At 50.4% G+C, this 16,278-nt stretch overlaps 1 protein-coding gene across 1 annotated transcript in view; it reads right to left on the reverse strand.

Moving 5' to 3' along the window:
• Positions 1 to 16,278, reverse strand: part of Pdia5 (protein disulfide isomerase family A member 5) — an 85,647-nt gene that overhangs the window by 60,347 nt on the left and 9,022 nt on the right. Inside the window, exon 2 of the mRNA XM_032900160.1 lies at positions 1,695 to 1,821. Coding sequence (XP_032756051.1) covers positions 1,695 to 1,821 — 127 coding nt within the window. The remainder of the gene's footprint in view (positions 1 to 1,694; positions 1,822 to 16,278) is intronic.

Here is a 16,278-nt window from a genome sequence, read left to right on the forward strand (position 1 = left end):
AAGCATCGCTTAAGAAACGCACTCAGAGCGGTTCAGAGGAGGCATTCCCAGGAAACCCCAGCCAGGGCAGCAGGAGGCAGCAAACCACTGAATCGGGGAAGCCATTGTTCCACCCTGCACACCAGTGGGGTGGGGCTGGGGGTGCGGATAAAGAGGAACAGTATAAACCACCCCACCATGGGAAGGGAAAAGCTACTTGGAAGGGTGGGGGGGAGGGAAAGAGAACCCACTATAGGCCAGAGTCTGGGGCAGTAAACATGGACAAGATAGAGAAGTTGAAGTCATCGCCCGGGCCCTGCTCCCAGCATGCTGGGGCAGCACAAGGGCTGTACTTCCAATAAACTGGGCCAGGTAGGGGGCAAAGCGATGGTTAGGCTCTCCCTCCATTAGTGACCCCTCTATTCCATCATTAACCCCAACCCCCATTCTCTGCCAGACTTGTCTCAGACCTGTGCTGGTTCTGAAACCACGGCACTGCAGAGTTAGCCCATTTTCCCCCTTACTCTATCTGAAGGAATGAGACGCAGAGATGCCATATGGGACCGGCTCCACCACCAGGAGTGGCTGGCCTCAAGTGTCATGTCTCCTTATCCCTGGTGACTTCATTTATAAATGGGAGATGATCTGACAGTCTGCACCGCCTCCCTTGTGGCAAGGAGTAAATGACAGCCATAAGTGGCCCCAGTCAGGAGAACTGTCCTAGAGAACCAGCCCGGACCCAGCAGTTTACAAGGGGGTTACCCCAAAGAGTTTATCACTAACAAATAGGCCAGACACAGGAAAAGCCCCCAGAGATTCCCACTGCCTCAGTTTCCCTACTCACAGAAAAACAGCAGGCTCACACACTGGGCTCCCAACAGGAAGCTCGACAAAATACATGCAGACCCACGGAAGCAGTAAGGGGCAAGAACGGCCATATGTCGTGAATGCTCAGAGGGTGCAGCCTTTGCGAGGGACACACGGCCAAATCATCCATCAGCCCAGAGTGCCAATGGGATCTGTGTAGCAGATGAGCTGCCAAGGGGATCTGTGCCCAGAATGAGCCTAGCCACTAGCTGATGCTTCTCCGGGACACGAGAAAACTTGGCATCCTCAGGAACAGCAAAAACACTTAACTCTGCTGGAGCCACAAGGACGGCCAGCCACTCGCCCTTCCCCAAAGTCACTGCCAAGAGCCAAGCAAACTGTCCATTGTACCCTCACCAGCCCAAGGTCAGAGGAGCGGCAGGTGGCTGCTCCTTCCTGGAGAGGTGGCTGGGCCTGAACTTGGGAATCAACTCCAAAGACGGTCTTGCAACTCATCCCGCAGCAGGACACCCGGGGTGTCAGGCAAGACCAGGACCACCTGCTCAGGTAAATGTCCACAGGCCTGGGACCAGCTCAACTGGCAACAGGCCAGCCTAGTAGTTAATGTGCAGCTCCCAAGGAGCCTGCCCTGGCAGGACTGGGGCCTGAGGCTGGCAGGGAGTCAAGGTGTCTATCCAGCACTCACGGGCCCCCCCTCTGTTAGGCTAGGTAGAGGTTCCAAAGTATTCTTCCCATAGGATGCTCATAAGAAAGAACTGAAATATGGCCTCCCAAAGTAACTAAATGCACCTTTAAAGAGAGCGAAGAATAGAACACCCCCTCTGCTCTCTCCCTCCCCTTCCCACCACACCCTGATAGACCTGAGGGGGCTGGGGGGGAGCACTTACCAGATTCTGAGTAAAGCACGAGCACATTATTTCGGGTCCTGAGAAGTTTCTTCAAGTCCTTGGGGTCGGAGATTCTCTCAATGAGCGAAGAGACCTTCGTGGAGGACAGCCATGTCGGCAGGACCACCTAGAGACCAAGCAGCCAAAGCCCGTGAGTCTAACTTCTCTCTCACTCAGGGTGCTCACAGACGATCCACCCAAAACACACGTTCTGTTCTTTTTTTTTTTTTTTTTAAATTTGGAATTTAAAACATTTTTATTCATAAAATTTTTTCTTAGATAATTCACACCTGTTCACGATGCACGCGGACTACTCTCATCCCCACTGTGTCCCATAACCTTACCATCCTGACCCGACCCTTCCTCCCCACAAATCTCTCTTCACATCGGTTCACTTGGTCTCCTGACCCACTAAATTTGACTTAGAGCATCTTTGTGGCCGTGGGTTTAGAGACTTCCCTTGGATCCTTGTAGGCATGGCAGTGGGTAAAACATTGAAGACCCTGATACTCATCTCTTGGAATATATCAGGAGCCAATAAATCAGCAGTAAACAGTAAGGGCTGCTAAACCTGACCCCTTCCACGGCTGACTGTTGACAAGGCCTGCCTTATGCAAACACAGGTTCTTGCTGGAAGATGGAGCGAAGCCACCCCTCCCAGAGTACCACACCTACCTCTTTACCCTTAGAGCTCCTGCTTGGCCCACTCCAGTCCCCACCTCACTCACGCCCTCTGTGTACTCTAGTCAGATTGTCTGGACTGTACCCATACATAGGGCACTGCTACCCGCAGACAAGATCTCTCTAAGAGAGTGATGTCTGTACGAAAGGGACCTGACAGTCTGAAAACTCCATCCCACCTAGAAGCACCAATGCACAGAACCCACAGGGTTCTCTCACAGCCAGGATGGAATGGACTGGTGCAAGGCTAAGTTTTTCTCACTGGGCCAAACGATCGCAGAGATCTGGCCAATGGAAAACAGCCACGTGGCAGGCGGTGGTGGCGCATACCTTAAGTCCCAGCCCTTGGGAGGCAAGAGGCAGGCAGATCTGAGTTTGAGGACCGGTCTGGTCTACAGAGAGAGTTCCAGGACAGCCAGGGCTACACAGAGAAACCCTGTCTTGAAACACAACAGACAAACAAGCAAAGCAAAACGAGCCAAGTGTCCCCAAGCTCTTGGATGGTGGAGATGCTGGCTGCTCTGCAGGGATGACAAAGAGGAGACCGGGATGGAGGAAGACAGGAGTAAGGAGGAGCTTCGAGGTAGATCTCGCAGGCCAGCTTACGTGCTGACACAACTGAAGACTTCCTGAACAATGCTGACAAAAAGGAGATCCTAAAACAGCAGCTCCACCCATGACGGACCTGAGGCAAAAGTCTTCAGAGCTCTCGGGAGTGCGTCACTGTACACCCAGCAATGCCACCTGTCAGTCAGGAGGAGTTTGTCACACCAGCTGAAGATGTGCAAGGTGCGCCAACACCACAGTCTTTCTCAGAGAGTCATGGGAACCATGCCCTTCTGAGACAAGAAATAAATGAAGAATGAGGGCCAGAGAACCTAGGAAACAAAAGACCCAGTGCAGAGAGGCAGGATGAATTCCTATGTTGATGGTGAGGGATGGGTCCAGGAAACCGCCAGCCAGTGTGGTTGTTTGAATAGGAATGGCCCCCCATAGGCTTTTATATTTGAAAGCGAAGTCATTCAATGCTACCAGACAGGAATTGGGGGTGTGGCCTTGTTGGAGTGGGTGTGGCCTTGTTGGAGGATGTGTGTCACTGCGAGTGGGCTTTGAGATGTCAGAAGTTCAAGTCAGGGCCAGTGTCCTGCTCTCTCCCTTCCGTCTGCTGATCTGGATATAGAACTCTCAGTATCTCTCCAGCACCATGTCTGTCTGAGCTGTGTCTGTGCTTCGCCCCTCAAAAGCTAAGGTGCCGGGCAACAGCACACTGAACCTTTCAGAGGCCCAGTGACTTGGGGATGGTGGTAACTCCCTGGGGGCACTGCTATGACAGATGGGACAATTCCTTAAATGTGCTTTACAAAGTCATGAAACACTCTAAGAGCATCAGATAACAACATCTAATGCCCACCACCGGATCAGCCTGGGGTGGGGGATGGACACGGACACGACACAACCGTACTCTAGCGAGTTTCAATGGAATCTGCCACCAGAATCAGAGTTCCTTCTTCTCAGAGTAAAGCCTCCCAGGAGGAGTCAGCGAGCGTCTTCCCTTGCCAGCGCCGCTCACCATGCCTGAGGAGCCACTGCTCTGTGCAGACCATCTTCAAAGCTCACGAGACCGTTCCTCCAGTGTTGACTACCGGATGTCAACAGGGGGGCTTCTGACTGAACCCTAAAAGGTCCATGGCTCAGCAGGGGCTGAGAAGACAACTGGACAATATAGTGGAGAAACATGGCGACTTGCTGTTGTGCTTTCAACCCTCCGGGAGAATACAGTCAGGAAACATAACTGCCCTGGCCAGGGACCCTCCCCTCCAGATCAACCTTCCCGGGTCTGCCAGGCACCTGCCAGGCAGCAGAAGTGCTATGGCCCCACTGGCATAGTGCCCACAGCTGAAACCATAGGAATCCCAATCTCCTGCATACCCTGGCGTCCTTTATATAAATCCAGACAGTCCCTTAGGTCATCCGACCAAGGGCCACCTTCTAGCCAGCCACTAAAGCCTCTGGCCCAATGTTTACTGACACGGTAGAAGAGTTAAGCCTCTCTGAAAATACCCAGAGCAAATTGACTTTGCCTGAAATCCACCACACAAGGAGAAGCTAGGGCTGGCACTGGTTCTTCCTTATAGCAGGCTTGTATAGACAGCTCTGTGAGGGTCTGCCGCCATACTGGGTCCTTACAGCAGGCTTCTCTGTGAGGGTCTGCCGCCATACTGGGTCCTTATTCTAGTTAAGATTAAGGGCTCTGGAGGGTAAGGTACCCTAAGTGTCCCCAGGAGTGCTTAACAAGCATGACAAATCACACCCAGCCTATAGATGACGTTCCTCAGAGAACATGTCACAAAGTGAACCCTAAGAGGTCCAGTAAGGACCATGAAACCCAGGGAGACTGAAGCACAGTGAGTGTCCAGAATGGGGCTGAGGAGGAAAGCAAGTGGTTGGTTCTTTGAGCGGCTTAGAACTTGACAGTGGTCATCAAGGGAGTGGCAGGATGGACATCAGACTCATCTTCCCAGAACCCCAGAATGGGTGGCAGGAAGAGGGACCAGCCAGCTGGCTGACCAGGTAAGACAAAGGGATCCATCCAGCCATCTCAAATGGCCATTCACAGGAAGTGAAGGCAGGGAAAAAGAAAGTCTAAAACGGTTCCCAAGTGGAACTGCAGCCAAACATGGGAGACGGACCAATGGTGGAGGCAGCTTTTTTCTTGGACTGAAGAAGATGGCAGTGGGCTAAGACGTCTGGGACTGTGGCCAACAGACATGTGAAAAAGCACCCATGAACAACACACGTCCTCCAAGCTAAAGGCTGAGCCGTGAGGCAACTGAGGTCTCTATGATGTGGAGTCAGAGAGGGGACAAGGAAGAGGGTCCAGCCCAGGAAGAAGGAGGTGTTAGGAGCAGTGGTGAGACCTTACCCAGGGGTAAGGCAAGGCGGGCCAAGTGGGGAAAGGCTAAGAGAGCTCGGAAGCTGCGACAGTCTCTGGAGACATTTGGGAGCATGCTGGGAAAAAGGCAGGACTGCAAGCCAGGATACTGAGCAGTTACAGCCAGAGCAAGCGCTGGGTGATAAAAGATACAGCAAACAGGTATAGTTGGTTAGAGGGTCCACACAGGACAGGAAGCCGCCTGTAGGCACAGAAGACTTAGGGTTTGCCAAGAGGCCGAACAGAGAAGAAACCCAACCAGAATGGCCAAACCACGGGGAGCACAGGGAGATACGGTACAAGCCAAGACTTCTAAGAAAGGGCCCCAAGACCTCACTCGCCCTCACAAGCGCCCACAGGGGCAACCAGGAGGGAAGCCCTCCTCCTACTCCAGGCCCCCTTTCCTCCAGCCACACAGCGGTCCATTTTCTCCTCTGTGCCCTGTTAACCTTTCCAGTGGGCTCCTGCCTTCCCTTCACACAAGCTACAGTGAGCCTGAACCTCCCTGCCCAGAGACCAGCAGACTCCCCTCCTCAAATCACAACCCACAAGCCTGCCTGACAACAGCCACACAGATCATCCGCTCCTCCACTGTGCTCCAGGGAGGGAAGGGTGGTATGGGAGTGCTCCCAAGGCCAGCTGCTTCCCGCCAGCGCCAGGACAGTTCCTGTGTTTGGCAGGCCTTTACACGGCCGGCGTCAAGAACTCAAGAGCAAGAGGGGAGAAAAGATGACCTCTGCTCACACTCACTCGCTCTCTGACCATCTCTGTGCAACATGGCTACCACTCAGCCCTTTTGTGCTGAGAAAATACTTCCCCATAGAACCTGACAGAGAACAGTGATCCCCTTTTCTACTACAGGAGACCCTCCCCAAGACCAGACTCTGCTTGTACCATAAAAGATCACCCCACCCTGTCAGAGAACTACCCTGCCCTGATCACCAGTCCCCTTCCACGAACTCCTCTCCCCTTTGGCAGAATGCAAGGCTTTCTCCAGGGCTCTGTGGAACAAACCCTCATCCTAGCACAATGGGTAGAGGGCAGGAGACGAACTTACCTCTTTGTCCGCTATGCCTCTGAATAGCTCTCCTATCTACATGGCTGCTTACCTACAAACAGCTCATCTCTTTCTGGGCTTCCCCTCCATCCCCAGCCCCATGCCGTCTTTTAGAAGAGAGTGGCGGCTCTAGGGTCAGACAAGACATGGCATGAGTCCAGTTGCCATCACTTACAAGACCCTCAGGCTTGTTACTAGACTGCTGAGTGCCATCTCTCGACCCAGAAGGGCAGAGGATAATGTCCACGCTCACCTGGTGGCTTGGCTCATCGTTAAATGAGGGGGGAGGAGGAAGACATGAGCCTAATGCAATACTTGGCAGACACAGCCCATAACAAGTGCTAATTGCCTCTGAGTACTATTAGTGAGCAAGGACAACAACAACCGGGGACCTCCTCTTCCTCCCGGAGGCCTCGCCTGCAATCAGGCAGAGCCACAGGTCCAGGCAGGAAGGCATGCACACGTACGCACATTCAGCACCAGAAAACCTGGCGAGTTTAGCCATCTGCACAGCGACCTGCTGTAGAGGTCACGCAGCACATTTAGAACCCTGCCAGGTTCACGTGCGTAGTAACGAGTTTACCCCTGCAGAAACCCAGCAGGTGGGTACTTGTGTCCTACAGAAGACAGAGGGGGACCAGAGGTTAGGTGCCCAAGGACATGTACATACGCAGTAGAGACAGGGCTTCAAATTGAAGACACCATTCAAGGGCTTCTGGCCTAACCAGCCACAAAGAAAAGGAGCCTAGCAATAGACCTACCTAGTGGCCAGGAAGGAGGAACAGGAGTTTGCACCAATACCCTGCTTTCTACAAGTTCAAGGGCACAGACATTCGACAGGAGGCAGTAATCCCTGATCTGTTCCCAGCAGGGCCTTTGTGCTATGTGCCAGGCCTCCCTTCCTACTTCGCCCTGCCCAGTGCCCACTCCCCACCTGCTCACAGCACACACAAACCCCTTTCTCTCCACTGAACCAACCAATGAGCTATCATCTGCACACCTAGAGAATAGCCAGCGACAACAATCCTCACCACCTTCCACCCTCCACCTAAAAATAAATAAATAAATAAATAAATAAATAAATAAATAACTAGGGCTGTCTCCAGGACATGTGCCAGCACCCTCCCCGTTCCCCGGAACAGCGGTGGCTGTCATTACAGATTCGCCCTCCTCTGCAAGTTCCAGAGCCAGCAACGGTCAGTTATGTAAAATCCGGCTTGCAGAAGAAGGGAGATTTGGGGACAGAAGTTTAACATTTAACGGGAAGGGTGGAGGTGGGGCTCGAGCCTTCTCCCTCTGTCACCTGAGTAAAGACTCCCTTCTTGTGTTGGGAGCTGTGAAGGAACCAGTTTAATTTAGTTTAACCCACATTTTGCTCAAAATAGCTTTGAAATGTCAGAATCTGGAAGTCTAGACACTGAGGAACCTGGCGGTAAAGGGACTGAGGGGTAAGACAGACAAGGGTCTGAACTGGATGCCAGAGAACAGGCTAGCTGAGAACTTAGAGCCCACACCAGGGAGAGTGGTGGAGGCACACCGTGGAGCTGGTGCCCACTTTGTCAATCACCGGCTGAGTGACCGTGAGTAAGTAGGTCATCTCTCCTAGCTCTGTGTCCTTCTCTGGAGACGGACGAGATAAAAGAGATTTCTCAAGTTCTTCCTAATGGTAGAATTTGACACACCTACCCTGATGACTACCAAGAAGGTAAGGTCGTCTCTAAAGAAGCGGCTGGTTTACTTGGGCCATTGCAATGAGAGCCGTGCCTCAAAGACTCCCCTGCACCAAGTGTGATCCTTTGGCTAAATCCCAGCCCATGGACTGGAAGCATTATGTGGCGATTGTTAAGGACAGCCCTTGGGGTTGGAGAGATGGCTCTGTGGTTGAGAACACTGGCTGCTCTTCCAGAGGACCCTAGTTCAATTCCGAGCAGCCATATGGTGGCTCGCAACCGTCTTAACTCTAGTTCCTGGGGATCGGACATCCTCATGCAGACACAACAATGCACAGAAAGAACTATATAGTCTGGCGGTGCTAGAATTCTCCACGGGTCAGTCTTGAACTTAAGGTGCCGCTGTGCCTGGCTTGAGAGGAGTCTTCCTAAGTGCCATCCTCCCTGCGAGCTGGAACTCAAGCAGCCCTGTCACGATGAAAAGGGCAGACTTGCTAAAGATTCGTAGTTAACATTCTAGAGGATGTTTGCTTTCCTCACACAACAGAGGGCTATCTCTAAACGGTTTTCTTGAGGCACTGTCAATCTGGATCTTCTGGCCCACACACAGATAGGTCCGAACACCTAATTGAATAGCAGCTTCAACAGGAAAACACCTGCTGCTCTCAAAAGCACCTGGAATACCAAACCTTGTATCCGGGACTGGAGGGATCCACGGACTTGTATGTCCCCTGGCCATTGGCACTTTGGGCATTTCTGATTGGGTCAGCTCCCTACACATGTAACCACTAGTTGGGATCTCTGCAGTTCCCCTACCTGGCCCTTTTCTAGTAAGGGGTCCTGCTGGAGACTGAAGGCCAGCTCATCCCTTGCAAGGATCCAAACAAGGTGTCTGAGACAAAAAAAAAGACTATGGGAACTCGCCGCGTGAACTCCCACCTGGAAGCCCATGTCCTCTGGCCTGCTTGCATCACCCTGAACCATGCTAGTCAGGAGCTTTACCCTCCTCCCCTCTCAGGCCCTCTATAGCTATCCCATGCCCTCTAAAGACTCTAGGTTAACCACCCCAAGTCCTTACAAGCAATCTCAAATCGCCCTCACCCCGAAGGTTCTTCCTGAGACACCTGACGTCAGAGCTCAGCCTGATGCTGAGAAAAGTAATGTGCTCCCTGGCACTGAGGTTTATTTTTGGAAATAAGTACCCCTGCTTTTATAACTCAGAACACAGGAAATTAATCACACAACCCTTTGCTGGTGGGCCACCGCTGAAAAGGGAGAAAAAAGGGCTGGGGCACCATTAGCGAATCTCTTAAAATATGGAGCCCAGCTGTCACAGCGCTGGCAGGAACCTAACATAGCCAATTTTTCTGGCGAGCAGCTTGGCATGGGGTAGTGGGTCTCTTGAAAGTGCTCCTGCCCTCTGACTCGGTGGATCCACTTCTGAGGAGCTGTCCTGAGGGGGTGAGCAGAGCTTCTGGCGCAGGTATGACTCATACAGTCCCATGGACAAGAGTCAAATCCACACAAACAACCCAAACAGCCGGCACAGGGGACTGGCTGCACACACTGGCACGGAGGAATGATGGTACAATGTAAAAACATGTGCCTGGAGGTTAAGTTAAAAAAAAAAGAAAGAAAGAAAAAGAAAAGCACTGAAATCCTCACAGCATGACCACAGCTACAAGCAAATAAAATGACAGTCAGAAGAGACCAGCACGGCAGAGAACGAAATGCACCTGAGCGGTTTGCCCTTGGATAGCTGCATGTTTCTTTCTCTACTTTGTAACTCGGCATAATAAAAATGATCCCTGGGTTTAAAAAAAAAAATACCACTACTTGGCTACATGGAAATATCTCTCAAAGAGTGTCCCAACCAAGAAATTTAACTTTTACAGTGGGCAAAACATGAAAAAGTTCCCTCATCGTTGGTAATGGGGCAAGTGGGGCAATGGCCTCCCACTATGATACAATGGATGGAAACATCAAAACTCAAATTGTAGCTTTGGTGTGGTGGCGCACATCTGTAATGCCACCACGGGGAAGGCTGAGGCAGGAGGACTGAGAGTTAGTGTACACACACACACACACACACACACACACACACCAAATAAATAAATAAATGTAATTTTAAACATTATTTTACTTAAAAACAAATGAACAAACAGAAACCTCAAGCTACAGAAACCTTGTAACTTATCTTTTTTCCACTACTCTGTAGCCATTTGGGGATCCTTTAAAAGGCCAGGCACACAAAATAAATCTCACTACAAAAACTCTTCAAAAAAAAAAAAAAAAAAAAAAAAGTCAAGGTCATAAAAGGCAACAAGTGAAGAGTCTCCCAGAGCACAGGGAGTTAAAGGGTAACTGGGCACACTGGTCTCGGACTGGAGTCTAGAGCTGGCCCTAGAAATCTCCATCAACTTCAGATCAAACGTGCTCAAGAGAGTTCAGCTGTATTGACCTGCAGAATGACCGTTCTCATCACAGCCCCAACAGCCTGACTGTTCACACGGCATCTGTAGTGTACAGGCAAGCTCGAACCAGAACGCATGGAAGATTCACACGGGTAAAACACTGTGCTAGTCTCAGGGAGTGCGTGTGCATTTTCATATCAGCAGGGTTCCTGGACCCATTCCCCAGTGGACACTGAGGGTCATCGGTTCTCTTTCCTGATTTTAATGATTGCATTGTGTGAGGTAAGTAATATTCCTGTGTCCTAGGAAATACAGTCATCACTTAATGACAGGAATTAGTTAATTCTGGCAAAGGCAATTCAGTAGAACTGAAACTCTGCTGTGTCACAGGGCTGAAGCACTTAGCGATAGGAACTTCATATGCATTCTTTATACATGCAGAAGAGGAGTGGAACTGTATTCGATTAAATGTACTCATGGCTCCTGAAGAAAGGGTGTGTGAGAATCCTCTGTGTTCGTGCTTCATGCAGCCTTTCTGTAAATCTGGCACTATTTTCCCATGAGAGACAAACAACCAACAACTAAATACTTGGTGGGGTCAGGGGACTGGCACAACGGAGACAGACAGCTCAGTGGTAAAACGCTCGTATAAGCATAGAGATGGGTGTTCAGATCCCTGGCTCCTATGTAAATGATGGGCAGATGTGGGGGCCCATCTATAATCCTAGTGCTCCAGAGGCAGAGACTTGATCCCAGGAGCAAGATGGCTACAGGCCAACTTAGTGAGCTCTGGGTTCAGGTGGAGATGTACGGAGGAAGAGCCTCAACACCAACCTCAGGCTGCCACACACATACGTATGCGAGTATCCCCATTCTAACACACACACACACACACACACACACACACACACACACACACTCCACACACACACTCACACACACACACACACACACACACACACAGACACACACTCCACACACACAGACACACACACACAGATACACACACACACAGACACACAGACACAGACACACACACACACACACACACACACACACACACACACACACACACACACACACACACACACACACACACACACACACCCACACACACACACACACACACACACAAACACACACACACACACAGACACACACCAACACCATCCCACAAACACCCCAACAACCACAACCCACACACACACTCCACACACACACACACACACACACACACACCCACACACACACACACACACACACACACACACACACACACACACACACACACACACACACACACACACACACACACACAAACACACACACACAGACACACACACACACACACACACACACACACACACAGACACACACACACACTCACACACACTCACACACACACACACACACACACACACACACACACACACACACACACACACACACACACACACACACACACACACACACACACACACACACACACACACACACACACACACACACACACACACACAAACACAAACACACACCAAACAACAACAAAAGTACTGGCTGCAGCTGGGAATGTAAGTCAGTGGTAAGGAACTTACCTAACGTAACCCCTGGGTCCAATACCCAGAGCTGCAAGCCACCTCCACCCCCAAAAAACTACTCAATAAAAAAAAAGAAAAAAGAAAAAATAGAGATGGCTGTAAGAGATGACCAAATGTCACTCATCACCCCACCGGCTTTCTGACCCCATCTGCCATGCAGATCACCTGATCTTTCTGCTTTTGCACTACGGGCTGGCCGCTTCACCACTGCAGGAGCCAGGGGTTTTCTGTTTTGTTTGTGGGAAGGTTGGTTGGTTTCATTTTTTTAGTTTTAAGGGTTTTGTTACTGTTTGTTTGTTTCCTTTACAAAAACTGGTATATAGAATTTTAAGACATAGGACTTGGGAGGTAGCTCTGTGGCAGAAAACTGACCTGGCATGTGCCGGGTCTCATCAACAGCTACCAGAAGGAGACAAACAGAAAACTACCCTGAATGTAACGCACGCCTAGCAAATTCTTATGAAAAGGGCTCTACAAAGGCACACTAACTTCTACGCATGAGGAACATGCTCCTTCAAAGGACGACCCCTAAATACTTGTTACCAACCGCATGGCAGGGCACCGTAGGTTTGGGGAACACATCACCTGTTTCTGATGTTTATCCAGCAAGCTTCAAAATACAAGTAAGCACCGAGTCCCCGGATGGCGGTGGGAAGCGGAGGTGTGCATGAGGGGAGGGAGGAGACATAAGCACAGGCCTCTGGTGCGTGCCACCCATGCAGCCATGGGAACCAGGTGGAGATCTTTATCTATAGATATATCTATATAGTCTATATAGATATCCAATCTATATCTAGATCATGTCTATAGACAGCTACGTAGATGCAGGGACCAGCAATAATCCTAGCACTCCAGATGTCTCTATCAATATAGACATACAGAGAGAGATATCTAGATATATAGTTTGTTTCTGTGTCTAGAACTAGCTCTGTTTACCAGGCTGGCCTCAAACTCACTGAGATCCACCTGCCTCTGCCTCCCGAGTGCTGGGAGACCGGCAGGAAGAGGGCTGGAGTGATGGCTTAATGGTTAAGAGCACTGGCTGCTCTTGCAGAGAACCAAGATTCGAGTCTCAGCACCCACATTATGGTTCATAAGCTTCCTCAACTCCAATCTCAGGGAACTCGGTGCCCTCTTCTGACCTCCACGTGGGCCTTTAGGAGGTACTCAGCATCTCGGCTACAGCACTTGCAAGTGATCCCTGATTCAGACCCGAGTCTGAAGGACCCCAGCACCCACGGCAGAACAAAGAAGAAACACAGGCAGCCACTCTGCGTTCTGTAAACACATGGGTAGCCACATTCTTAAACAGGCTGCACATCTAGAATCTGAAAATCCAATACAAGCACAGGCCTGTACTGGTCCTCTTTGCTCTGCCTTCCAATGGCTGGGATTACAGAAGTGTGCTACTGTGCTTGGGTCCAAACACAAAACTTTCTGAGTGGCAACATGGGAAGCGGACCATCCCACACCTGACTACATGCTAGGATTTATCCAAGTCCAAATGCAGGTATGATTTTTTAAAAATTCCATAAAAATTACCTTCAGGATAAACGTTGCTAGATGCATTTGAAAGGGAAATGATCTTCAGATACAGAACCCATCACCGAGATCTCATAATGTATACCCAAACATTCCAAATAGATCTGAAATCCAAAGTACTTCTGATCCCAGCATTTCTGCTGAAGAATTCTTAGCCTGTGTTTTGCTTCCTTTAAGAAATCACTCCGTATACTAAGGACTGCAGGACACAGCTTCTCCCCGGATTCTACACAGCACAAATGTGGCTGTCAACAAGGGACAAGTCAGGGGCAGGACAATTGATCCAGGAGCCTATAAAAACAGGTTTGCTTATCCTGAAATTGCAACTGCAGTGCATTTAACCAAGACGTGAGTCCCTGAGGCTTTTAATGTTTTGGAAAACCTCTTCTAGGGCCAAGAGGGCTTTGGGTGACTGCCAGCCCGGTGTGCCAGGCCTGCTAACGAGGATGAACTGGTAGAAACACAGAATTAGAGAGCAGGAGGAGGAGGAGCAAGAGGAGGAGGAGCAGGGGGAGGAGAAGCAGGGGAAGGAGGAGAAGCAGGGGGAGGAAAGCAGCAGGAGGAGGAGCAGGGGGAGGAAGAGCAGAAGGTAAATTCCCACTCTGGAAATCCAATCATGCCTCAAAGCTTCACTAATTGATAAAGAAAAAAACAACTCAAGTGCTCCTGACCCACAGTACACAGCCATGCCTTCAAACACATTAACACAGTCTGTCCTCCAACAATGAGTCTGAACCCGCATTTGCAGCCTTCTGGTCCCCACTCAGAAGCAGTCATAAAAATCAATCTAGTGGGTGACACCTGCATCTTTTTCAAATGACATGGATCAGAAACATCGGGATGTCTGATAGGCGGCAAAACGAAGCATTCAGAGAAACAGTTATACCTGCTGCGTCTGTGTCAGACACGGTGGGATTCAGAGCTGAGTGACTTCCGGAACAGTCTAGGTCTAGCAGGTGAGAGGTCCCCGTACGTCCCCTGACCCCAAAAGGATGTGTATGCATTCTTGCTGTAAACCACTGCTGTGGGAAGTGGAGCCACCCCCATATTAGATACATGAAGACTGAGGTTCAAAGCACTTTAAAAGCCTCGTCTCAGGCGAAGGGTATGAAGGAGAGGCAGAGCGTTCCCAGTGTGTGAACACAGATCCTGTCTTCTTCTCTACACCTGGCCACAGGAACGCTGCCATAGGCGTCTCTGGCACTCTCTCTCTCTCTCTCCCATCCCTTATAGCTCTGAGGAAAAGAGCCACGAGGCCAGTGGGTTCGCTTTTCCCTCCCAGCCACCAAGTGTGACCAACTGCAAGGAGCCATGACAGCAGATCCATCTTCCTCCGTTAACCTGCGTGCCTGCAATTCCCCATGAAGCCCTTCACAGGGAGGCAGAAACTTCATGTGCTCAGGCCAAGTGAAACGCCGGGACGCTGGTGATACAGCTCAAGACGGCGGCAGGATCGCATGCCGAACCAGTCAGTGGAGAGTAATAACCTTGCCTGCCAAACGACTGTCTGTCGTACAAATTAACACTCCCTGCTAGAGCTTGGATTTGGGATGTCACCCAAAGGCCCAAGTATAGAAAGCTTGGTTTCCAACTGCAGTAAGGTCAGACAACACTGGGTCTCAGGCCCCTTCCTATCTCTGCTCCACAGCTGCCTCAAGGTGTCCCACAGGCTGTCCCGGTGACAGATTGATGCCCAAGCAACAGGATCCAGAGGACCATGCACTCAAACCTCGGAAAACCTTAGCCAAAATAAACCTTTCCTCCTCTTAAGTTAACTAACTCAGGTGTCTTGTCACAGCCACAAGAAACTGACCAAAAAAAAAAAAAAAAAAAAAAACCACAAATTTCTGTAGCTGTTGCCCCACCCCACCCCTCCTTTTTTGACACAGGGTTATCACTATACTGCTCCAGCCGGCCTGGAACTCCCTCTGTAGGCCAGGTTGACCTCAAACACACACAGAGATCTGCCTGCCTCGTGCCTGCCAGCTAGGATTAAAGGCCTACCCTACTACACAGTACCACGACTGTTAAGTACATCTGTGAACAGAGATCTCTGGGCCTTACTCTTACTGGGAGTCACTCCACAGGTCTGGACAGCACAGAAGTCAGGTTTTAAGCACATATTCTTTTCTTTTTAATTTTTTTTTAATTTCATGTATATTGGTGTCTGGCCTGATGTACGTGTGAGAGTCCATGTGTATTGGAGCCTCTGGAACTGGAGTTACAAGAGCGAGTTACAGACAGTTGGGAGCTGCCATGTGGTTGCTGGGAATCGAACCCAGAACCTCTGGGAGAGCAGCCAGTGCTCTTAACCACTGAGCCATCTCTCCAGCCCCACATATTGATTTTATTTTTTTTTAAAGATAATTCAAGTTTATTGATCAAAGCTTTGCTAGGGGAATCAGCTACAGCCTGCCTGGACAGGCTGTCAGTGGTATACCTTTTAAAAACACTCTCCCTGGACCCCCTGCCACTCCTCCCCTCACCCACAGTCAGAACTTCCCATTGTTTCCCTGTGCAGTCCTCATCCCTCTGAAATCTGGCCCCACAATGTCCCCTACCACACAAACCCTACGGGGATCAGTTCTCTCTGTACTCAGCCTCTTTAGCCTCTGTGATCCTTTGGTCTCCCCTCTAAATCTCCAGCCAGCTTCCTCTCTACATACATGCTGAGGTCCCTCTGGGCTCCC

Source organism: Rattus rattus, chromosome 4 (assembly GCF_011064425.1).
Source record: "Rattus rattus isolate New Zealand chromosome 4, Rrattus_CSIRO_v1, whole genome shotgun sequence".
Classification (NCBI taxonomy): domain Eukaryota; kingdom Metazoa; phylum Chordata; class Mammalia; order Rodentia; family Muridae; genus Rattus; species Rattus rattus.